The 26,576-nt window shown below is 37.0% G+C and overlaps 1 protein-coding gene across 1 annotated transcript in view; it reads right to left on the bottom strand.

Moving 5' to 3' along the window:
• Positions 1-918: 918 nt before the first annotated feature.
• LOC104405695 (glycine receptor subunit alpha-2-like) overlaps positions 919-26,576 on the bottom strand; it is a 27,180-nt gene continuing 1,522 nt past the window's right edge. The window contains exons 2-4 of the mRNA XM_010014468.1: positions 25,650-25,783; positions 8,223-8,290; positions 919-1,146 (exon numbers count right to left, since the gene is read on the bottom strand). Of these exons, the coding sequence (XP_010012770.1) occupies positions 919-1,146; positions 8,223-8,290; positions 25,650-25,783 (430 nt within the window). The remainder of the gene's footprint in view (positions 1,147-8,222; positions 8,291-25,649; positions 25,784-26,576) is intronic.

The following is a 26,576-nucleotide window of genomic DNA, read 5'->3' as shown; positions in this document are numbered from 1 at the left end:
TCTAAACTAATCTGCCTTACAGACAAGTAAATTAACTAAACAACCTGTTAAACAAATACTATCATGTTTACCTTCTATAATGCAAGTAAGGCAAAAGCTGAAGAACATTCCCAGGAACAAATAAAACACAGTAATTGCTTTTTTAAAAAACAATTGTAGCAACTATAATACAGTGTTTTGCATCTTTGACTACTTATATTAAACAATTAATAGTGCACAGTAAGGTGAATTTTAAATAAATACTGCATATTATTTGCTGCTGTTTATGCCCGTGTAATTCAATTCTGATTCTCTGCATATGTCCTGTTTCATCAGGTCATAACAAATCATGTTTTGTCAGTGTTTATTAATTCAGCCTAAATCCAGTCACATGGCCACACTTCAATGCACGCAGTATTAAAAAATGCTTTCTGTAATTCCAGTCATTTTAAAATATGAATAGATACATCTTATTACCCAGTGACTTGCATGTCAAGTTTATTTCATTTCAAGCATGTTTTTTACTTAGGCTGTTGAGCCATTATTTAAAGTAGTATTCCCCTTTATTTTCAATTGCAACTCACAAACTACCGAGGAGTTGATTTCCTCTGTTTGTAAGAGGAGTGACTTGAGCCAACACTGATGGGAATTATTGAGGCGTACCATTAAAGTTTTAGACAGCATCAGGTTTCCTGCAAGACTAAGAAGTACTGCTGTGCCACTTACAGACTATTTTGTGAAAAGTAAAAGCTTAGCAAAGGAACACCGTCAAATTTTCCTTCTACACTGCTGTTATTAATCTCATTTCCGTTGTACACATGGGAAAATAAAAAATTAAATATGTACATTATGTTCTGTAAGTATAGTTACCTCCAGAAAAACAGGGAGTGAGGAGAAAGAGGCAGATGAAGAGAAAAACGAAAAAAAAAATTAACTGGTTTACCTGATGCTGTACAACACTTTTCCAGTTTTAGAAATCCTCAGCAACTTGTTGTCTGTCGTGACATCATGGAAGTTTGCTCCCTTCTCATTGGCAAAGAATAAATCTGGCTTCCAAATAGAGTCCAACATAGAGGGATCCAAATCCAGGGAATCGTCGGGATATTCACTATAAGCCAGACGTGAGTCATTCCACTGTTGTCTCAAAAATATATTCACTCTGTAGTCCTACAGAAATGCCACGTGTAAAGGTTACTAAGCCATTTATCAAAACTTGGAGCCCACTTTAGCTTTCTTTATGCTCTTAGACTTACTTCAGTACCACTGTTACAGGAAATATTTATGTTATCCTGTGAACATTAAGAGATCTCATTTGAAAATAAAGCAGTCTAAATGCTGTATTGAACCAAACACACACAACTGGCACATTTTCCAAATCAAAATTACGTCAATGATGAAAAAAATATTAACTGCAACCTCAAATATTAAATATAAACCTCTTTCGAATGTAATGGATTAACTCAGAGGTACTTAGAAAGTCAAAAAGCATTGCAGCTAGATATATACAATTTCAACAAATATTCTATAAAACTACTAATTTAAATAAATTACTTCCAATATGTAGATCAATTATTTCTAATGTACTCATGAATAGTTGCTAATTCAAGTGAAGCCAGATTTGTATAGAATAAATTAGATCAGCACTTCTTATTTACTGTTTGTATCTTTTTTCTATCTACTGTACGCTTTTCTCTGTATGTTACTTCATTCACTCCTCCCTCTCTGCATCCCATTGAAATTATTCTAATTTCATTCTTCTGCTCAGTGGTCTGCTAGTCACAACTGGGAAAGGCAGCAAATTACTTCAGGGTTCATTTAGAACTAACATTAACACTGTGTCAAGAACTGACTAATAAAGGGGATTGTGACAGGAGCTTTTAGGGTCTAAACTCTCTTGAGGGAATATAAAGATGCTAACGTGTATTCTCCTTCTCCTGAAATTCTGAAGTCAGCAAATAACAGCTTCACCTCCCCCATATTTCCTTATTATTATAAAAGATTTACCCGAAATTACTACATTCACTTCCTTGTGAACACTCTCTTAGAAATACATCTATTCTTCCTTTAAAAGGAAAATATTTAGTAATATTATAGCAGTTATGTTATCTGAAGGAATATCTTACCAAATAATTCTGCCAACTGTAAAAACCCCTCACATTCAGGATTTACTTTATGGTAGCTGCAGTACTTTAATATGGCAGCATTGTGCTTTGACTTGGAAAATATATGAGCTGACTTGGGTTTAGTTAGGCCACTGAACTGCATAGTCTAAAGAACTTATCATCTATGAATTGTAGATAAATATTCTCACCCAGATTAGAGCTGCAGAAAGCAGCTTGCCCAGTATTCAGACTCTATGAACAAGCCTCTCCGGGCTTGAGCACTTTCCACCTTTCATTCAGTGCATTGGTGACAAGGTGTGCTATTGCCCTGAGAGATTACTTCTGACATCCAGACTGATGAAGTTTTTTAACCCAATGGGATGATGCTTTACAATCTCACTAGGAATGTGGGTTTTTTCTCACTTGCTTCATTGTTCTCTTTTTGCTGTTGTGTAGATGTGAGTCAAAACAGGAATGTCTACTAATCAAAGCAAGACAGGCCTGAGAGAGGTCTTGAGAATAGCACATGTATTCAAGATACTTACAAAAGCCTGTATCTATTTTTCACAAGCCACTGTACTTTTTAGGATGGATTTGTTTCATACAGGATGAGGACTTGTGAGGATACACTAACCCTAATCATACTTTCCCTTGTATTTTCATCATAGAAGGTGAGCATGTCTTATAGGTTTAACGAGACACTTTTAGCTATAAATCCAAGAAAGCACTTGATTTTCATTTTGCAGAAAAGAAGGCAGAAGCTGTCATCAGCAAGTGCTGATAGAATAAAATTGCTACAATTAGTTGTGCAAATGCTTTTTTTTCCTTTGAGATAAGATATATAATGAAGCCTGTGGAAAGCAGAGGGCTTTTCGCCCCATGACATAGAAGTCATAAATAAGTCAAATTAGTAAATTGTTTAGAAATACCTAAAAATAAATGTTTTCATGAACTTCAGTGGTTCATGATTCAGACAACAGGAAAGAGTCTGAAGAATCCTTATTCACTGAAGAGCTTGCATATGATGACATATATTATACCAAAAGCATAAATAATTCCAAAAGGATTACACTATCTTTTCCAATATATACCTTCATAAATTTACCAAAGCCATCACACTGACAAACTCAGAAAAGCTTTCTCACTGTAAGTTTTGTTGTTAGAAGCATAACAGCACTGAATATTGTATTTATGACTGATAGGCTTTACATACATATATATGTATACATAATTTAATAAGAAAGAAAAATGGAAATACAACATGTACAGCACAAAACCATCATTACTTTTTTCTCCTGTGCTTGTGGTATAAGCACTTGAGAGGGATGTGTGTTTACACAGTCAGACTTAATCATGTGCAGAATTTTGGATTTACTTTTCCTGTGCTAACATTGTAACTATCTTCTGAAGAAAAATTCTCCTAAGTATCACAACATAGAGCTCAGGCAGACTACAGTGTGTATTTTGCAAGCTCCTGAGGGTAAAAGTGGGTGGACTGTAGTAATGCACACCTACACAACCGTGAGTACACCTACTCCACAAATTCTTTCTGACAGCACTACTGCTCTGAACGAGGAGTGTGGACCAGAAGATTCAATCAGTTTGCAACATAGCTCAAGGCAACTCGGATAAACAGTTTTCCTCTGTTGTCAAGCCGTAAGATGGGAGTAATACTCACATACTAAAGAAATAATAGTAATCTGATTAGTTTTAGTAGATTTATCTGAAAATTTAGGGACTCAATCCACAAATATACTGTGTGTGTTATAGGAATCTAGATAAAAGGGGTCTTTCAGCAACCCCATAACCACCAGATTCACTGCCCAGAGCTTCAGTAAAGTCCCTGGTCTCTTTGGTCTCAGGCACTGCTGTGGCAGGGGGGTGCAGGGGAGCCATGCTCCCTCTTCAATGTTACTTTCTGTCTCTGAACTGATGTTCACCTTAGATCTTAGCCTTCCTTCCATCTTTGCCCCCTGACAGTAACACTGGTCTCTCAGGTATTGAGACTGATGTCTGAGGAAAACAGCAGTCTTAGATGTCCTTCCATGCATAGGAGGGTCTTGTCAAAAAGACTGCTCTCTCTTTCTAAATCCTAAATATAAATGCTAACTAGCGATTAGAAAAATGGTGGTTTAATGACCTATTTCAAGGTTGTTATAGAGGATCATTTGGTTACTTATGCACCTAAGCATGCAAGGTGTCCCCAACGGCTTTAGTGGGAGTTTCTTATGCAATTAAAACTGTAGACATGAATTAATCCAGCTCTAACAAGCTCATTTGCAGTTATGTTTTTTGTAGTGGGAAGATAACATCACACAGCCAGGCACAGTCAAGCTTTTAAAATAAAGGAATGGCTTTTTCTTTTTTCCTGCTAACGAAAGTTCTCAAAACACAACTATAGTTTGATGCATTTACCCCAACAGAGAACCTGTTGCATAGTGTCAGTCATTGATTAGAGGGCATAATGACAATAATAATGTCCTCACAGTTAGTCATTTCTGTAATTAACAATTAGCTTGTCAATGTACAAACTTCTCTTAGCTTCTCCTACAGCTGATAGCTAAAAATTCCTTGTCATTAGCAACACTGAACATCTGAATTCTTTGGGACTCCGCCCAGCCCAATGTAGATTACTCATCTTTGATACTCAACTGCAGTCATGCTGTACACTGAATTTTCTGCTGAATACTGCATGTGTGAATGCTTCCAAAAATAGATACAGAGTTTACTGGCATAACTGCTTTATTCAGTGAACTTACTTACTCTGGAATGCCTTTTCCCCTTTGCTAGTTATGGCTTAAATGAAAGAATCAATGAAGAAAATTTCCAACAATTACATCTTGACTCTGGTCTTTTACTGTTTTTATTTTGGTATAATATATATCATTCTAATATGGAAGAAACAATTTCCTTTGGAGAAAAAAAAAATCAATTGTGGTCCTGCCCCATATGTGTATTATAGTATGGGGCAGCATTGGACAGAAAGTCTAATATATTTACATTTTGTTTCCCTAGATCTTTGGGAACAAAACTCATGAATACTCTATGGAATTCATCAGTCTGGAGAGAACCAGCACAAAATCCTGTTTTATTTCTAAATTAAATGGTTTAGTCTTTAGAAGAACATGCTGGACATAAGAGCTGTGCTGGCCTTTCACAAAGGAATGAATTTCATGCTGGTGTCTGTCCTATTCAGAAAACAGAAGCTACTCCTGTTAATGTTATTGAGAACCTGGCTTACTGAATTTAGTAGGTCTGAGACTGTAATCCTGTTTTCCATGTTAATTTCTCCTTCTGAAAGCCTATCTAAACATGTTTTCGTCTCCCAAGTTTCCAATAAGCAGCTGTAGATCATCCAAGTTATGTTCTGATAATGTTCTTTAAGTACATATGCATGGTTTCACTAAACATTCCTGTCCTCTGAGAAAGGGGTGTCTCTATTGAATTTACAGTCCAAGGTTTTAAATGAATTGTTTAGTTTTATGTTAAGACCCTCAAGAGTATTTTATAGGGAAAAATTAATCCTAGGAGTCAAACAAAATTCAGTATTTATCACAAGGGATGACAACATTTTTACCACATGATTACATTTATTTCAGAAAGGCAAAGTAGATGCAACAGTAATTGATGTGTGCCTCTCAGAGCAGTTTAAAAACATCCTAAAAGTGATGGCACTAGTCATTAAAGAGGTGACAGCATTAAGAAAATCAATATCAAACCATCGAACAGCATCTAAGAGAAATCTTTCCACAGTTTTGGCAGGTCTTATGAACAAAGCAAAATAAAAAAGCCAATAGTCTTTGTTTTTATCTACTTGAATGTTTGGCTGTTTTCAGCACAATGTGTTAATGAACATTGGAAAGGTGCACATTAACATATTTGATAGAAGGTAAAATGCAATGAGGGGATTTAATCAAAGCAATGAAGGAGTCTAATTAATGCAATCAGCATTAGGTCGTGCAAATATTTTCATTGAATGCCATCTTGTAAAGCTAGTGACGTGTAGGATTTTTTGCTACTTAACGCTATGCTAATGCCTCTACACATTAGGATCAACAGACGTGGCTGGATAAAAAAGGCTACATTCATAGCTATCATCTCTAGAGTCCTTTAAACAGAAAAAAAAGAAGTTTAAAACTTAAAAAAATTAAGTCTGTTGATAATTATGTTACATCAAGATATGTTTTTTCCTGTATTTTTTAACTTGGTTTTGGTTTTCATTTAAGTGTTTTTAAAATATTACAGATAAACAGGCTAAAGTTTAACTTATCTGTTTATTTTTATGGCTCTGTATGTTATAGCTTGTCATTTATAGAAAAGTCTTTCCTACACTATTTAACAAAGCAACCTACCCTAAGCATAACTTGTCCTTTATCTCTAGAAAACATTAAATAACATCCTAGGGTTTTTTAAGTAAAAATATTTGGGACATTCCTTAGGTATCACTTTCTAAAATGACGGTATGAATTACAATTGAATTTAAATAAAGTATTCAAATATTAAATAAAACATTTAAGTTGGGCTAAATTTCTGTTCTTCATAATGGAAAGATCACAAGGCAGTAGCTATGCAATTTTACGAAAAAATAGTTACTTGGTATATCTATCTTAATTCCTTTTGTGCAGCAAATTCATTTTTAGCTACCAAGAACTCAATCCTACAGGATGCTAAGCATCTTTATTACCTCTGGCTTCAGCAAATACGGAAAGACCTGGATGCTATGTAGCAATGCCTAGAAAACAGTTGGGAAACTACACTGCAATTCTTCAGAAGGGCCCATAGTTTTCTATTGTCTCCTGAAGCAATGAGAATAAGTCTTGCAAAATTTCAGTGAAGGTCAGAGCACCCATTTTTAATTTATTTTGTGGCAGCAGTGACTTGAATAGTTCAAAGTCAAATGGAATTTGTAACTGGGCCCTTTCTAGAATAGATTTAACTTACTTCTTCTACATGAGCACCTGATAATTATTATGGGTTTATCACATTAATGTAAGAAAGCCATCAAAAATCACTTTCTGGACTAACACAAGTAGTCAGGTCTATGTATGCTTGAATAAATAAGTGATCTTTTTTGTTCGTTGTTTGAAAATTATTAAAAATTTTGGTATCTTTTTTAATAGCTCAGAAAAGATATTTTAATTTTTCTTAGCAAATAGTAAAAAAAAAAAAAAAAAGAAAGAAAAGAAAATTCATGTCTAGAGCAAACCAGAAAAAAGTTGGACTAAAATTTTCATTTCCATTTTTCAGCTTGTCTCCTTTATCCCTAAATTTTGGCAATTTTTAAAAGAAAAATCTCATCTTGACATGAAAAATGGAGCTATTTAGTTTTATATATAACAAAATTAAAACTCTGACATTTTCATTTTGGCGTATTTTTTGACTGATAGTGTTCTTTAAATTCAGTCAAAATACACATTTCAGTCAGCTGGGATCCCTAGTACCAACTTAACCCTCAAAATACTCAAGTTTCTCTATAGAAAAATATGTTTTAGTCATTTAACTCAAGTTATGCATTCACTTCATTTACTGATGTGGCTGCAATACACAGAGATTTAGCGAAGTTAAACAAGACCGTTCTGGCAGTTCTGTCAGCGCAATCTGCAGCAGCAGATAATTCAGCATGTGGTGTAAGACCCACTCAAAATATGGAGTACTTGGCAGGGACCTTCACAGCTGAGCTCCAGCCATTCGTCTGCCTCCTCAGTGCTAATAAAACCTGAAAAAACTGGTTTATGTTCACCTATATTTGCTACCATTACAGTCAGTACAGATTATGTAGGTATGTTTAGACTTGGTAGTTGAGTTTAATGATTTATATATCTCTTTATAGAGTTGTTTTATATTTATTTTATTTTAATTCAGCTGGTAGGCTTGTAGTAGCTTAATAACTTAGGAACGTCCCTATGTCCTGAGCATCTCTATTCTACATCATATCCCATTCCTTCACAAGATGGCTTCAATGACCAGTCCCACTCACCATTGTAGTTTCTGCTATTGAACCAAAGCTGTTGATAAATATGTTGCAGGTAACATTTACAGGAGGACCTGCAAGTTGAACAATAAATAGAAAAATTGACAGGTTGTGTTCATGACATATATTAAGTACTGTTGTTCTCTTGCCAAGGGCATCATAGCACTTACCATTGTGGTTTCTGTGACTGATCCAAAACTGTTGATAAAAATATTGCAAGTAACGTTTACTGGAGGACCTGTGGAATGCAATAAAAACGTTGCAATATACATTGAAACAAAAGTACAGATCCCTCAGCCTCCGTACAGTCTGGTACAGATGTGGCTGAAAACAAGTGAAAAGTGAGTTTTCCCAAACAAATCATGTAAATATTAATGAAAAGAAAACCATTACCACTTTAATTAACGTAGCTTCATTGAAAGTTGTTATACACAGAACTACATCGTTGCATTTAAGCATTTATGAGAAAAGTTGAGTGATGGCATGAGTATAATAGTTTTTATTCATTCACCGTACCAGTGCGGAATATGCTTTAGCATTACAACCACTCCTCTCTCATTTCCTTCTCAGACTTAAAATTAAAATATCTCTCTCTCCATATTTATTCCACTCTGTATAGAAAGTCTTGCCACTGAAATTCTCAACAAGGACTACTTTTCACATTGACTCAAATCCACTGAAAATAAACTTGAACAAGCTCAGGTCTATCAGCTCTTTGTGAACCTGGTCTGAAGATGTCTGCATTGCCATAAGCAAATATTTTAGCAATATCTGTTCTGGCTCAACACAGCTTTTGTTAAACAGCTGTTTGTAATCTCTTCCTTTCCAGATCCTTTCCTGTTATTCAGCAGTCACTGGCATGTAGCAGAATGAATGGGGAGTTTATATTTAATTAGCTGTCTATTATTCACTTAGTTTCTTAGGTGTGATGAAATAAACAGGGGTTCACAACTGAGTCAAAAAGGTTTAATGCTAAATGCCTAAATTTCAGTGACACAGAAGTCGATACAAAAATTGAGTATCATGTACATTCTTATCTCTTTTCTCATTATTTTTATTCACATAATTATCCTAATATTAAAAAAATAATGTCAGTGCACAGAATATAAATACCTACATTTGGTTTCATATTCAGATCTGGAATTGCTTTACAAAAGGTGGAAACATGATTACTTTTTTTTTGAAAAATGGAAAAATAAGTAACGTGCCTAGTGAAACCCAGTACACTCTCAGCTCTCTGAGTGCTATACCACACACTTTCGAGGAAACAAACAAGTTGCCCTGGGGAAGAAAACCACAACAGTAGTATGTTTTGAGGCTGTTAAATTCCAATGAAGTGTGTTTATTCAGCTCAAGCTTTTGCAATAATTGTTTTTTAAAAAAACGCTTCATTTTTACATTGTGAATGTGTTTTCACTTTCAACACCAAAACAAATATTCTGCTATTTTCCCCCTCAGTATCAATTTTTTCATTTTTCCTTGATGATATTCCTACTAGCTGGGCAGCTTGACCTGGTAGTAGAAATGCTCAGGTAGACATGGTATCTCTACATCTAAACAAACAGAACCACTGAATCATTAAAGTTGGAAGGAACCTCTGGAGAACACCCAGTCCTCCAGTCTAGTCCCAGAGCCGGATCAGCTAGAGCAGGTTGCTCAGGCCCATGCCCCATTAGGTTTTGAATGTCTCCACTGGTGGAGACTCCATAGCTTCCCTGAGCAACCTGTTCCAGTGCTCAGTCACCCTGACAGTAAAGCCTTCGAGCATGGCAATTCAGCCAGTTTTCCACGTACCCCACTGTCCATTTAGCTAGTCTGTTCCGCTATGGTTGAAGGTATCCCTACTCACTGCAGGGGGTTTGGACTAGATGATCTTTAAAGGTCCCTTCAAACCCAAACTATTCTATGATTATGATTCTGTGATTCTATAAACCTAATTTTTGCCAGAAAAGCTAGTAATGTTCTCTTCATCCTCAGAGTTTCCTGGAAGGAGTTTTGCTAGTGAGATATCACCAATTCAGTTTTTTTTCCTGATCATTTATATTTGTTTATAAGAATAAAAAATGTAATGCAAGATTTACAACTAAATGAGAACTGAAGATATTTATTAGAGTATCTAAAAATCTAATATTTCATGACATAAATCACAGATTCTAAGCTAGAAGTCCAGCTTTCTGTTAAAGCCAATCTGCTGGTGATGGGGTTTCTAAATGTGCATAAGAAACATGAGCCAAATGAAGTAGATAGATAAGAAAAAGATAACTGAACACTGAAGTTTGCTATGTTTTTATTATTTTGTATTGATCTTTTGAGGTTTTTTTATTGTTGATATTTCACTGGGGAAGGGGTGTATAGGTCTTGTACACCTTAAGAATGTACACTCCACCCTATAAGATTTTTCTGATCTAATAGTTCATTTAAAATGAAAGCAGTAAATTTGTATGAAGTATAGCCAAGGTTTGAGAACACAATCTAAAACTCTTCAAAGGCAAAGGAAACATTTAATTTGTCTTTATTGCTTAAAATCTAAAAAGACTTGGCATTTCCTCTAAAAAATTAAGCAAAATATACTTTATAATGAAATCCCTTTTCCCCCACTTATTTTCCTTTTTCCACAACCAATGCAACAGGGTAACAGTCCAGCTTCATTTCAGGCACATTTGAGGTAATCAAAGTGATTTCGAGTCACAGAGAAAATGTCTGTTTCTTGAAAGGACCAGGCAAAAAAAAAACCAAACCAAAAAACCAAAACAATAAACCAAGCCCTAAACAGGTAACTAATGCTCAAAGCCACCAGATAGTAGTGGACCTCTGGTATTCTGACAAACAGCTAAGATACTGTTTCTGTCCCCTACACTCCCATCCCCCTGCAACTACTGCCAGTTGAGGGACTCTCCAATACACTGCCTTCTGGAAAAACTCTGACATTTTGATGTGTTACACACCTCGTGTGACTTCAGGGCACTTGGCACTTACAGAAAGTCCTCATCACTCATCTGCTCACCCTACCCATGAGAAACCTGACTGTACCAAACATTTCTCTGAATTTGATGTGTCATATTGCCTCATAGCTCCTGTACCAAAGGTGTCTGTGACCTTGTCTGGTTGTCTGGCTAAAGGGTAAATCCTTTCCTTGTCAGTTGCCAGAGGGGGTGAATCCATCCCACTGCATAGGTGAATCCCCATGTTGACTGATGAGTGCTGAAAGATGCAGGCTGAGCCCCAGCCAGCTGCTGACTGCAGCTTTTGCTGAATATTCTCCAGTCTTGATAACACACAGCCTGAAAGCTTCCTTCATTTGGTATGTTCTTGAGCAGACTTACTTGTACACTTGCCCTGGAGATCATCCTAACTGCAACTAATCATATCCATATTCACACATCCATCCTAACTGCCTTTTTGGTGTACAGCTTCCAGGCTGCATCTAGCAGGCTTTTTCTCTTCACATTAATTTCAGTCATATAGATAAAATATCATTAGTGGGAATATTATAATCATACAAAAGATTTAAAATAATACCTGTGAATTTGACAATTTTCTATGTCTATTATTAAGGGATTTTGTAAGGCAAGCTAAAATACAGTACACATACACACAGAGAATGGTGGGCAAACCAGAGAGATGCGAAAGCAAAAATGAGAGATAATGAGGCAGAACCACCTCATGGAATGACAGTGAAAATTTTGGCAAGATGTTTACAGATCTGTGAAGAATCTTACGTCTTTTTCTATATGTAGCAGATTTTGATCTACCTTCTGACTTTGGCCCATGTGCAAATGGTGCAAATGGTGCAAATGGTACAAATGGAAAGAGGGTTTTCCTACCCTGAATACACAGGGGAAAGAGGTGAGCTGAACTGCCCTTCTTTCCTTATCACAGAGAGCGAGATAAGCATCAGGACTGTTTGAAAAGACTAAAATCAATCCCATCTAAGTGTGGGGATAGAGCAGGTACGTAGGAACAGGACCAAGGGGCTAAGGGAGGAGGCAGTGAACACACCAAGGATGGAGCATCCCTTCATCTGTGAAGCAGGTATTTCATGTCTGAGATCAAAGAAGGGAGGTGATCAAATATGGATGAGAGAAGGACAAAGACCCACATGCTGACTTGAACACTGGTAACACAGATCCCAGCGCAGCAGGGAAGGGTAGCAAAGCTTGTTAGAGATGGTTTCTTAATTGCCAGTTCTGAAGGCAGCTGTGGGTTTAGCAACCATTTCTCCTCAACCAAACTGAACAGCTTCTGTGTCCAGCACCGTTTTCTTGACACCTAAAACAGAGCTAACCCCTATGGAGGGCTCTGCTTTTGCATCTGCAGTTCTGCAAGTGCCTGAATTACAACTTCAAAGTTTGCCAATGCCTCTCTTCATGGCCTTCCAGGCACATCTCTCTAAGTCAAACAGCAAGGCTGAAATAATGCTGGGACACCTCAGATGGCCATGGCCATTAGACAACAGCAAGTGGCTTGTCTAGCTTTCTCCCTGCTCATAGTATGACAGGCAGGGTAAGGACAGCAGAAGTGTTATCAAAAGCACTTCAGCCAACCTCATGGTCAGGGCCCATGGATATTGGGCCAACAAGAGAAAGGTAGTTTTGATGCACTAGAACAGTTCCTCTCAGCCATGGGGATCCTGGAGCTACTCCAGAAGCAGTTCAGCTTGCACACTTTTTTCAAGGATCTGTATAATGCATAATGCAGCCCTGATGAGAAAATTCACATGATTTAACAAGTCTGAGCTTCTAATAAGAAAGCAGGAGGTAGACCATAGGTAGTCTTTGTTGCAAGTGCCTAGGTGAGCCTTCTCTCTTTCCTTATTGTTCTGCCTTTGGGAAAAAACAATGTTTTCTTCCCTTTAAGCAAAATCTTCTCATTAGAGTGTTAACAGGAAAGGAATCAGTCACAGGAGTCAAAATTAATGACACCAAGAAAACATAGTTAATCTAAGGCTTAAAAATCAAGGTGACATTTCTTGTTGGAGAGTGATACCTTTCATTTATGAGGTTGACTTTCTGTGGGATTCCTGTAGAGTATGCACTCACCCTGGCTCCCCAAGTATAATCATGACCAGTAAATTGAGAATTCCTACTCTGGAAGTACTCATCACAACCCAACGTACCCCAGGAATTATTATGCTTATGTCACTTTTATAATTCATTGATGGCAACTGTACATACTAAACAAACAAACAAACAAAAAAAAACCCCAAACCAAAAAACTAAAAAAGAAAACTCCAAATGCCAAAAAAAAACCCAACCAAGAAGGGCACAGATTTCAGGAACCTCTGAGATACAATAATTGCATGGTACTTTGCATTGATGCAATTTCCTTGAAAAATCAAATAAGAAAATTATTGTTCTGCTTCACCAAGCCAAAACCAACATCCTCTGAAAGTTCATCTGTCATATATAGTAACTTAGTTTGCTGAGAATGTCATATCTCCTGATGGGAATGTGGCAACAGTTTTCGGTGCTTACTGTTATACACGAGACTCAGAATCATATTCTGTACATCTATACACATTTATTATCAAAAGAATAAGACTAAGAACCACAAAGGCACCTACAGAGCCAGAGCAAGACCTGCAGAGACATTTAGGTGTCTAAATCCTCTTTAGAACTGTTTCCCACTGATATCACTGAGCCCAAATATTACCAAGTATCTGAGGAATATATGTGAGCAACATCACTTATGACAATTATGTTTATGGTCTGGAGGAGACACAACATTCCCTACCCAAAGCAGCTGAGAGATACAGGCAGGGCTGAATAGAATCTGCAGGAAAGTATTACAGATAGAGGAAAGTACATTTTTTCCCTAGTTTCAGGTGCTTATTTCCAGACGTGCACATGCAGGCACTCACAGAAATATAAACAAAAAAATTAGCATAAAGAGAACTCTTCTCTTACATCAAGATTTAAGCTGCTTCCCTTCACTTTGTTAACTTGAGAAAACATCTGACCAAAACCATGGCCTTATGACGTGATCTGGATGTAAAAAGGGCATATAACATTCCAAAACTGAAAACTCTTTTTCAGCAAAAGACCATTAAGGCCTCACAAGACAAATACTCCAGTGATTGCTAGATCCAGGTGTTTACAGTATGAGTCACAGAAAGGAAATTTCTCTGGAGTAAGTACAGCTAACACCATCAATATATATACATTGACATAGTCTGAGGTCAAACAGTGGATAATCAATTTCAGAAGTGGTATGTAAGTTTTCATCTGTTGGACTATTGCTGAATGCAATGGGAGTCATGACAGTAAAATCCTATCAACTTTTCACGGAAGAAGAATCCCTGCTAAGATGCATTTTTTTGGTGCTTTTAAAGTGCTTGTGAAAATTGTTGGATTGGCAAGCTTCACATTCAGTGAATGCCTTTGTCCACACACCCAGCTGTGGAAGAGGAAGGTAAGTCACACTACAAAAACTCTTCAGTTCTGCAGCTGGCATTACAGGATAGTCTACGATATGCTCATTCTTCCCTGACTCTCTCTGCTGAGGCTGATAACAGAAACACATATTACTGTCAGCTCTGGGGTTCAGTCAGATATTTTCCCATAGGTTATCTAATAGAGAGTGGACAAGAACAATTTTCAGGCACTATTTTATTTTATTGCAGAATGAAAAGCCCTTTAAACAGTTGACATGCTCCTGATTTACCAAGCTAACCTGAGCTAGTCTACAAAGAATATATAGCCATTAGATATATACAGCAGTCACAATGAATTGTACAAATGCACTGGAGCTGGCTTTCACACAGGTAGTTTGAGGGCTGCTACTGATGTAGTCATGGCAGGCTGGAATTCACTGGAGGCCATTAACTTCAGGCATTATAGCTTGTGCTGAGCTCTTTATCATCTCGGTGTGGCACACAGCACCTCTGAGCAAATTACTTGAAAGCTAACTCAGATATTTCTGCACAAGCTTCAGTCATACTTGTGACTGAGTGCAGCCAGTCCCAGAGCTAAAGCCTTCCATGTGCAAATTAGTCTGTGGGAGTAAATCTAAAAACCAGTGAATCACAAAACTTACATCCGGAAACTTCCTGTTGGAACTACAAGCCTACAATGCAAAGTTGATTAGTACTTATGTCAATTTTGAAAATATTCAAATAAATGCTTTAACTCTTCATATGTCCATCAAACTATTTTTGTATCTCTGAGCCCTCCACTATTCTTTCAAGTCTTTCCATTCCAAGTCATGGCAAGCACATCACTGCAAGGCATGTCCTTCTGAAGTCTTCCTTTCTCCAGTGCAATAGAGCAATGGATTGTATTTAGGGAAATTGAATTGGTTGCTTTTCTTATGAAATGAAAAAATCCAGGCACCTACTTCTTATCAGAAACAGGGCTCACTGAAGTGAGCAAATGGAAAAGCAGAGGGTCTCAGCCTTACAGGAAGCAAGTAGTAGATATTCTCCTCACACCTTATTCTGAGAAACTGCTTGGTTGCTTTGCACTAAGGAAGAGAGAGCTCTTCACTGCTGATCAGCATGTGAACTGCATGTGTGCAGAGGCCTGAGACACTCCCAAATGTGATAAAATAAAAGATGTATTACATGTCTAGTCATGAAATTTGCACTCCAGTGTAGGGTCAGTGAAACTCCTCCTAGGTAATCTTACTTTTAATAATGTTTTACAAAGAATGAACAGCTGCATTCTGCTCAACATACCTCAAAATATTTATTTGTAAAAAGCCAAAACCAATTAGAACTATTTTGCTTTTTTTCTAAATGTTTCTTTGTTCTTTCTCTGTGACTCTGATCTTGTGCTGCAGAAATTAACGAAAGCTGAGTTATAAACGTCAATAGGTACAGTCTCAAGCACATGTCCACGGAAAGGTCTCACAATCGATTTTAACTCCTTTTTTTTTTTGTTCCTTTGAGCCTCAGATATTCACTGTATTTCACAGTTCTGCCAACTTTTCCTTTAATGTCTCCATAATGTTCATTGCTTTAACTGTTTGAAGGCCTATGCAGGACTTCAAGAAAAAGAGCAGTTTGGGTGACTAAAATTATGAGCAGACATTGATTTATGGCTACTAGGGAATTATACACCAAATGATATATGAGACACAAATAAATGATGGGATTTAGACAAATGGGATAGCTCAGGCCTAGGGACAAATGACAATAGAAATGATCAGGAACTGGTATAGATGGAAATCTGCAACTGGTCAGAGACATACAGATCCCTCCACATCTAGCAGTAATAAAATAAAAGTTTCTTTTTATTTTCAAAACTTTTCCATTTTTTGTCTCCTTATAGTTCAACTAATTTCCATATAATATATGCAGAATATGACTTTGAAATTAATTCCTCCCTCCTGACTCTCAGCTTCAATGCTCCTATCTGATCTGTTGCATGATTCTCCCCGCCTTCTATCCCTCTCATTCACGTATCTCCCCTTCCTTTGGAACCTCCTTTATGGTCTCCCACATCCTGAATATCAAAAAGGATCTGTCTTGCAACTGCAAGACATCCTTAAGGTACTTCTTGGGTGCCTTTCACCAGGATTTTTTTTCAGTCATCAGTTCTTCCTATATATAAAATGTCTGGAAGAATAGGAGAGACAATGAGAACTCTTCACCAGCCCAGAAAATAAGCATCTTATAAACTGACTATCTTACTTTCTTATCAATACCAAACCAGCTCTTTGATGCAGGATGTTCACTGCATTACTGTGAGAAGCATTAAATGGCTTTCACATAGGCTCAGAGCTCTGCTGACATTAAGCATGTTGCAGGATCAGGGCATCTAGTCTTTTTCTCATTTCTACCACCAATAGTTATTCTGAGTAGGAGTCTTCTACAAATTCATCCAAATGAGACTATATACACACTGACAAGATTACTGGATTGAATTGAATCTGTCCCTAATTATTTTCTAATTTTGATAAATAAAATGTTTCATTTTATTAAAAGAAAAAAAAGTTAGAATCTGTTTTTAACAGATTATGCCTGCTTTACTTCATGCAAAACACACTACAGAAGTGTGACAAAACCCAAATCCTCAGGGGTATGGAGGCAAAAAGCTGCAAAATTATTCTCAGAAGTATAGAGTCAAAGAGCTGCAAATTTTTCTCAGATGTTTATTTTTAGAATGGTTCCTATAACCAGACTGACCAAAGGCTTTTAACACCTCAGACTTCTCCATATGATGGGATATCACTGTTTGGAAAGGAAAATTGCTGCATTCTGAAACTCTCATGCGGAGTGGCCACATCTTCATTTTAGTTTGGAATGGGGGAAAGTATGTGCATGTGTTTATGCAAAGGCAACAGGCTACATTCAGCTATGGCAAAGAAGGAGTTTTTACATACACTCCTGATGTGGCTCCATGCGTGTAATTTGCACCCATCTATTCAACAACTGCTTTCAATTGCAATGTGAGAATTTATAGCAGCATTCTGGCCAATGTGTTACTGTTATTTTATATTTTATTTAGGACTATTTCTTTGTTAGACATAGTAAACAGCAAAAAAAGAAAGATTAATTCTGATAAGACAGTTTTATAGCCTAAGACAAAGACATAAACAGCACATACTGGGAATACAGTCATTAGACAGCCTAACATAATGGGTATTGATCTGCTAAATTTTAATCCTAGCTTTTCTCTGACTAACTATGCTGGTTTAAGGAAAGCATTTCACTTCTTCTTAGCTATATTTCCCAAGTACAAAAGCAAAGGAGATAATTCATTGTGGTGTTCTTGGGATGGAGAAAGATTGAGTTTGTTCATGCAGTATGTATCAATTAAGTATCAGTTACTATTGTTTAAAGCAAAGTACCCGCAATTCAGTCACAGATGTGTGCAGCTGCTTCCATGCAGTCCTGGGCTTTGGAGGCCCAGAAACACCCAGGTAGGGGTTACCAGTTTTTGGAGAAGAATATCATACTGCTACTGTGCTTCCCTGAGCAGCCCACTGTTTGCTATAGCCAAGACAATCTCTGTCATGTGATAGGTAGGAGTTGCAGTGTCTGATACTTTGATGTGTACCACCACAGGAGGAACCCTAAGGGCCCTATATAGTCCATGGGCATAGGAAATGCTTCAGCACAGTGGGGTACCACTTGCAGAGAGCGAATAATTTGCAACGGGCTCTTTGAGAGCCCTTCTGAAACCTTACTTCTCAGCAAGGTTGAGGCACCTCATTCAGAATCCACTCCTCAGACCATTCTCCACCAAGTCAAAACATATAACCTCACTTTGAAAAATCAGCCAAGAATATCAGTCTTTCCTTCTAAAATACAGCCAGTTTTGCAGCCAATAACAAGACTTTTCACATAGAAAGAGTCCTGCCTGCCTCAGATTGAAGGGATGCGAATTTGCACTTCCTAGGCTGTGGATTTCCTGGAAAATGGAATAATATTTATTCCATTAATAATAATGCTGAAAAATGGGCCACTCAGAATCATGTATAGTCCTTTGGATCAGATACAGAACCCTTCAAGCTGAGAGGAAACTGCACCAGAAATCTTCTGATTATTGTAGAGGAAGGCAGGCCAGCCATAGACACTGTTTTGTGTTTGTGGGTTTTTTAAGTGCTGGCTGATCCAACCTGAGAGGAATCCCTTTCCTGGGGAATAAATATAAAGCAGGCTCTGAGATACCTGTTCCATACAAGGAAATGGAGGTGGAACAGTGCCTTATCATAGAATCATAAAATCATAGAATCATAGAATAGTTAGGGTTGGAAAAGACCTTAAGATCATCTGGTTTCAATCAGACAGCCTGGATTTAGCTTAGGAGAGATGTGGATGCTAAGTGAGGCAGCCTGCAGCAATTCTGGGCACACTCAGGAGCGGAACCAAGACAACCTGAGGAAAAAGAGTAATGCACTTCCAGCGTTACAGAGTAGATAGGTTGGTAATTTCCAGGAGGGGCTGTTTGTTTGTTTGTGGATTTATATTCCACCTATCTCCAGTTTTAAAAGCTTCCATCTTTTATTGGTTCATGAAGCCTTTATGCTCCCATACTTCCCAGCTGCTGCCATGTAGCTGAGGCATAAGGAACAATCTAGGTGTCTTCATGCTCTTGCAATACTTGATGATTACTGGTAGCTGGCACAGTTCAGATAAGCCACTAGGCTGCTCTAATTTATCTCTTCTGAGTAACTGAATACTTGGTGAATGGCATTTTTCTGTCATGAACTGTACTCTTCAGATCTTGCATCGTTTCCAGAATCAGCACATTTATATTTCTGTAAATTTTGAATTTTAACTATGGATTTGGGGTTTGTAACATTGGCAAGTCACTATTTATGCCAGACATTGTGTACTCTTAATCTCAGAGCTGTGTCAGACGCTGTACTGCCCTCTCTGCATCATTTAGGGGAGCTCTTCTTTGCAGACTGTTAAAATCACTCATTTCTGTGAAAGACTATGAAATACATATTTTGAAGTTGAACTATCAAACATACATTTTTCTATTGCCTTAATCAGAGATTTATATTCATATTTCCAGAGGGGGGAAAAGAATTAATCTGCCTAATAAAACTGCATATTTCTCTTTTATGCATACATATTCCTAGTTACTGTACCACCATATGTAATAGATTTGCAGTTTAAATATGTGTACATTTATAGTAAATTAAGTGTACATGCTTTTATAGATTCTATATTTAAATTGCATGTTTTCCAAAACACAAGATGCTTAATGAGTGACCCAAGGGCATTGGCTTCAGCTCTATAGAAAATTTAAATCTAAATATGACACCGGATATGATAAGAACCCCTCAATTAAATTAGAACATGATAAAAACAATAGTGTGTCCTTCTTTGATATCGAAGGTCTTTGGTTCTGTTTTGACATTTGTTTTTCATAAATTCCCTTGACAGTTTATGCAGCAACACAGCAGTATTCCATGACAACAGCCAAATCATTGATATCTCTTAATTAAATCATTGCAAGAAAGGCAACACACCAATATGATAAAGATCACTGTGGCTAACCTTTTAAATATAAAAGAAGACCAGGACAGTTCCTCAGCTTGAATGCCAAACAGCATTGGTTAGCTTGTGCCTTATGCTGCTACGTGCTCACAGCTTTTCTGACTTGCTTTGGAGGGAGCTGGCTGCAGGAAGCTCAGAAAGGGATCCAGGGAATGAGCAAACAGCTAAGCAGTGTAGATAATCAGGGGGCTGCTTCATCTTGCTGTCTAGCCCCACTTGTCTAGAAGTCTAGACACAACCTAACTAGCCATGCAATTCCCCCAGCTTACTCATGTTCTCGGAAAGAACATGAAATTAAAGAAAGAGAGGGAGAAGGACAAGTTCCACAGCCCTCTTTATGAGCAATTCGAAAAGAAAAACAGTTAAAAGGATCCTTGCATAATTGAGGTGAAAAGGTTTCTGCATGAAAAAGTCCATACCTAAGGCAGGGGCTGAACATCATTTCCTTAGCTGCATCTTTGCAGTTGAAGAAAAATAAAATAAAACCAAACAAACCCAATATGCTGTTGGGAAGGATCCTCATGCAGCATCTAACTGCGTAGTGAGATGTTCATACACAGCTTCATGTGAAAACAGTGTAAAATTGTAGAGGTGTTTCAAGGCAGAAAATAAACCAGAAGCACACCTCCCAAATAATGGATGCTTGCACATTCCAAGCAACCTGTATTTAGAGAGTGCAATGGCTTAGCCACATCCAAAAATTGTCCAGGTAGCCTCCTTTCTCCTATAATGAACCTTTAGCCCATGCCCTACAATGAGAATGCACCAACAGCGTGCACTTCCTTACTACATGCCATCATGCCCAAATTAAATTTGAGTCTCCATTGGAAATGGTCCTTGAGCCTTTGAACTGTATGGAAAATAGCCCAGTACAGGATTCATCCTGCGTTTGATTTCATGGCTAGGAGTTGTTAGCAACTGAAGTCTGGCTTTAGGAACGTTAATAACTACTGGAGAATGGATCACTGCAGTCCCACAGCCTATCTTAGGTATGCTTTTCAACTTCTATATGTTTTACAGATTGTTTTTCTATTGGGTTTTATTGTGAAGTTATCATATCTAGATTAAGGTCAGCTTCTGTGGACAGTTCCTCTTCTTATCATGTACGTAGAGGTCGCTTTTATTTATTAAGCCTGATGCCATTGATTTCACCCTTAAATGTCATTCAGTGGTTTCTATTCATGCTTTTTTAAGCATGTCATTACTGGTCAACTCAGGGGCCAAATAAGTAAGCAATGAACTTGAACACGTGGGAAAAACTGACCCTTGCTGCCAAGCAGTTAAGGTATTAAAGTGTATAAGCCATTTCCTGTAACAGTTGTCAAGCTAATTTTCAAGTAAATTACTTAGTCCATGTGTTTATTATTCAGATATAAACTCACTGACTCGGCCTGAAAATGGCATTACACTGCTCTAATCACAGACTAATCTTTTACAACTACAGCCACTACACTCCCAAACTGCAACCTTCTAACAAGTCTTCTCTGAGTTCAGAAACAGCAGCTTTTGAGCAAGTTAATTCACACTGCACTGCACCATCCAGTGATAAGAGTAACATTAATGGGCACTGTTGCTGCACACCTCCAGGTAAAAATCAGAATATTCTTTAACAAATGACTTAATGGGAAATATGCACTAAAAACATAAAATGAAAATTCAATACAGAAGAAAATCACTATCATCTTCATTGCAAACTTTTTTCATATCAAAGACAATAAGCTTCTTGAGTTCTTGGTGACAAACTCCATGTCTCTCCACTCACTGCATGACAGCCAGTCTACTATGCAAAGTATTAGGGAAAAAGAATGTAGTAGTGCCTATAGAGAAATAGCTTTCCCTATCTGATAATTTCTAGCTTATGCTTAGATTTTAAGTGGGTTTATAAGATGAAGGTGTTAAAAAGTGGAAATAATTCAGTAACCTCCGAAGGTTGACACCTAGTAAGAAATTTTAAATTCAAGCTGACTTTCCATTAGCCCCACATCTCATGTTGTGATTAAGTTGCAGATTGATCTCTTGTATCATGGCATTACATACAGTGCTCTTGAGGGAGCCTGAACCGAATATACACTAATCTGAGATACCACTTCACCATCCCTGGTTTCTACCACTGAGAAAGCACATTCCTGGCTAGTTTTATAGCACAGGTGCCTTACATGACTATTTCTGGTTTTCTTGAGGAGTGGAGAAATTAAAAAACATCACTGATTTGTTGCTGTTGGTTTTTACCATTAAAAAAATATAACATTGATAATTATCAGGTAAAAAGTATATCACGCAGGCTTCACATTTTATTGCTTTATAGAAATCTTGTGCGACCGATGTTATAACTGAAGAAGAAACAGTAAATCAACTCATACGTCACAAGTGCATATTTGCTGTCAACAGAAAGACTCTCAGGGACTTCAACTAGGATTAGATTGCAGTCTTCATATTTACATTTAAAAATATTCCCCTCTGTGTCCTTACACAAATTATCAGCCTACTCAGATTCAACAAATGGTAAGTGTAAGAAGAAAAAATATGCATTAAGTATCTCACAATGATTAAACAAAAGCAATTTTGAGATCTGTCACTCTGGCACTTTTCTCTGGCTTCTCATCAGGGGCCCAGTCCCTCTCAGTGCCTGGTCATTTTGTATCTGATTGCTTGGTGTGTGAAGAACCAGAAATCTGGTCCTCTGCTTTGAAATGATTGTATAAGACAGAAAGATAGAGAAAAGAAAGATCTTTCAGTATATTTCAGTATACAGTACTTCTATAAGAAAAACCAAACAAACTAAAAAAAAAACCCAACAAAACAACTGTTGCTGATGTTTGAACATTTATATATTCATCTGTTGCTCTCTCACTGTCTTCCTGAATTTTTTGATTTACAAGAGAAAGTTAGAGAAAAGCAATAACTAATGGTGAAATGTCTCATCTGGATAAAACACCTTGTTCTAGTAAGTAGCATTTTCCTCTCTTTTTAGAATGTGTAGCCTTTGGTCTACATATTAATCAAACAGCTGTAGTTTTCCAGTAGTTCAGACTAGCCATAAAAGTGTATTTCATTATTGTATAATCAGTGGTATGGGTTCTACCTAGTTGCCTTTCCATTAAATCAGACTTTTCTGACAATTTAAACACCTACAGTGGACTCAGAGAAGTCTGTGTAACTGGTCTAAAGCAGAAAAAGCTAGACAAATGCATGAGCAATGACACAACTATGTTGATCCATGTCTTTTGTGAAATATAGAAAATAAAAGTTAGCCCCAGACTACATGCAAAGCCAGATAGCAGATCCCTAGTTTAAACCATTGTTTCTGTGAAGCTCTTTTGTGTTTAAAAGTTCTTGCCTTAAAATACAAAAAAGTGTTTGAAATTAGGGAATCATTCCACGTGTCATATATCCATCCATTTATATGATTTAGAATATTAATATTGTACAATATCTTATATCCCCAAAAAGATCTCAAATAGATTAATGAATGTTAGAAACTGAAACAATTTGTACTATGGTCGCAGTAAAACTCAGTACAAAAAAACTTTATAATACTTAACTCCATGCAAGATGAATTTATTTTATCCTCTTTGCAGCTGTACTTCTTATTCTTTAAAAAGAATAAGTATGCAATATAAAACAATAAGTATTTTCAATTTCTTTAAAAAGTTAACAAGACTTGGGCAACTAGAACATGGGCATGCATCATATTGACTAATTAAAAATGGTTATCAGCTGACAAGATTTTTATGGGTGATGTGAAGTTCAAAACTGCATGACTTAACTCTCTAGTTCTGAACTCTGAGATATAAAATACCCTTCAAGTGAACATAGCAAAGGACAAGAAAACCTTTCAGACCCATCCCCAGAAGACTGAGACTTCTGAGAGAGCTTGGAGATGTGAAGTTAGGAAAAAACACTGAAAATGTGTTTGTCACTTCACACTGCTGCAAAGTACCATCCTACTCTGGAAAGTGGCAATAAAAAAATAAATAAAAAATAAGAAACAATATATTCTTTGCCATTAAGGGTTCATAGGTTTCATCAGGCAGCAGCTTCACTTTGGGAACACGAAACTATGACATTTGGCAAGCAGCAGTGTCTGTCAAACAGTTCAGCATGCACCACACAACATCATGCACACCATATCTGCTCTACCTGCTTGAACATCCTGGGAGCAAAGCTTTGAATCTGTCTCCTCCTGTGTTTTTCATGAAATGGTTTTAGACGCATACTGGGGAGCAGCTGTCTTTAAGTTGTCCTATGTAAAGGGACTGCTACTATTCCTGATTTAATCTGAGCTACAAGAGATGAACTGGAAGTCTTGTTTTAGCGCCCTCTCCATATAAAGGGCAGGAATAAGTTTCTAATGATTGCTACCTTGTTCAATTCAGGGAATTTCTGCCTTTACTTGTCTTCTATAAAACTTCACTGATATGCATGCAAGTACACAAAATGAATATGAGGGCCTAATGCTTGCTTACTTACTACAGGCTAATGTGGACTCCAGTTTGGGAACTCAATAAGCAAGCCGTCAAAACAGGCACTTTGTTCCAAATCTTGTAATTTGCACATGTGGAACAGAGAGAAGAAACTAATCTTTGATCTAAATTTAATTAAACACTTTTCTAATTGACATGCAAGCTTTTTTCCTAACAGTTCATTCACTGGCTAAGAAATGATGGGTTTTTTTCTAGTTGTTATCAACTTTCACAGCAATGCTAACATGGCTCAGTACAGGAAAACATTCATTTTGGTGACCAAAGCTGAGAGATAAGAGTAAAAATGTACATTGGCATCAGATTTGTTAAGAAAGCATTTTAGCAGTTTTCAAAGTAAAACCACATTCTAAGCTTTAAATTGGCATAGAAGAGCCAGTTTCATGGAATTACAGGGCTTTCCAGAAATGTTAAAATGTTTGCAGTGAAAACTTCTCTCCTGACTTCTCTCATTGAAAGCCATAACTCATTCTGTGCTCATTTTCATAGGGATTGACAAGACTACAGCAAGGAAAACTTGCTGTGAACAGTAATGGTTGCAAAAGAAGGTGGTGACTGTCCACAGCTCAGCCAAAATTTTGGAAGAAAAGGGGGGAATTATGGAACTGAAAAACAAAGTGTTATTTTTATATTTTGTAGGGATCCTGAGAAATTGGGTTTTATCCTTCAGTCAGCATTCGCAGGATAAAATTTTCTGTGTGCATACCTTGAGTCCTATCTCCCTACTTTGGAGAGGGAGCTTTTACTTTCTTCAAGTTCAATGAATGCATAGACCGTTTCTTCAGACACTACTATAAAGAACACAACAGCTCAGCATAGCAGTGTTAAAGATATTGTCTTCATGGATTAAAAATTTCAGGAACAAGGTTTTTTTTAGTGTGGAACTGGAATTCTAGTTGCTATGTGGAATTAGCAGAATCTTCAGAAGCATCCTCTGACAGCTAAACATTATCGTCATATGAAAAGAGGGTTTTCAAGCTCTGGACCCATTTTACCTACACTGTTCTCCTAGTCCTCCCCATGGATCAGCCGATCTCAACTATCACACTGGAAAACTGAATTTATTGGAAAGAGAATTAGAACCCACAGGTAAACCCCTCAAACCTATAATTTGCCCAAAATGTAATTGATTAATCAATCGGAAGTCTTAAAAAACTTACCTTTAAAATTTGGTCTGATTCTAGCATCATATCCCGATGTCCTTCCCATCAATTTGTCCAAAAAATCTGAAGGAGACAGGGTCTGTGAGGGGGATTTTCCAGATCTTGAATCATGTTCTTTACAGAAAGTCGTCCTAAATAAATTATTAGCCACCATTAGCTAATATTTAGCTTGTATTGTATTCAAGTCATGGAGAAATTATAACATTAAATAAAATTGTCTCAATCCAGTGAATGTAGCAATTAGTATTCTTATAGAACAATATAGTCTATTTTTAATCTGAAAACTTTATTCTAGAAATAAAAATGAGCATAAGGTACTATGCATGGACAAAAAATTGTTATTCAGAAACAAACAAGCAAACAAGCAACCCTCAACTTTAAAAAGAAATTCATTACAGCTTTAAGACTTCAGAAGTTTCAATTTACTCTTCATCTTTATGTCTAGAGCAATCTTACAGGGACTTTGATAGTCTGTTTCACATCATTGCTTTTATTGCATGTATTCTGTTAAAAGTATATGTTAACACTGGTTTAAAGTTGTCTTAAACTTGCAAATAATAGCTGGTAACACACACCAAGCAACACTGAAAAATACTGATTTTGTTAATGTTGAGAAGGAGATAGATGCAAAAACCCCATTTTTTACAGATGCTACCCAACAAAGGTTTAACTTATGCTAGTGAATGTCTGGAGTCTTCCCCAACATGGCAAAAAGGGTTCCAGAGCCAGTCACATCTGATCTTATGTTTTTTTTACCAGTAAACACCAAGTAAAAAAAAATCTGTAAGTATTATTACCAGCTGATATTTATATACAGGCTCTTGAAACACATCTCTGCTGTCAGAATTTAAGATCAAACTTCTGGTACCATATCATGCATGTTAAATGCTTTGTACATAGCGTATTATATATTGCAAATACATT

This window comes from Nestor notabilis, unplaced genomic scaffold, assembly GCF_000696875.1.
Source record: "Nestor notabilis isolate BGI_N333 unplaced genomic scaffold, ASM69687v1 scaffold27325, whole genome shotgun sequence".
NCBI classification, from domain to species: domain Eukaryota; kingdom Metazoa; phylum Chordata; class Aves; order Psittaciformes; family Psittacidae; genus Nestor; species Nestor notabilis.
The sequence above is the reverse complement of the archived record's forward strand: the minus strand, read 5'-3'. Positions and strand labels throughout refer to the sequence as shown.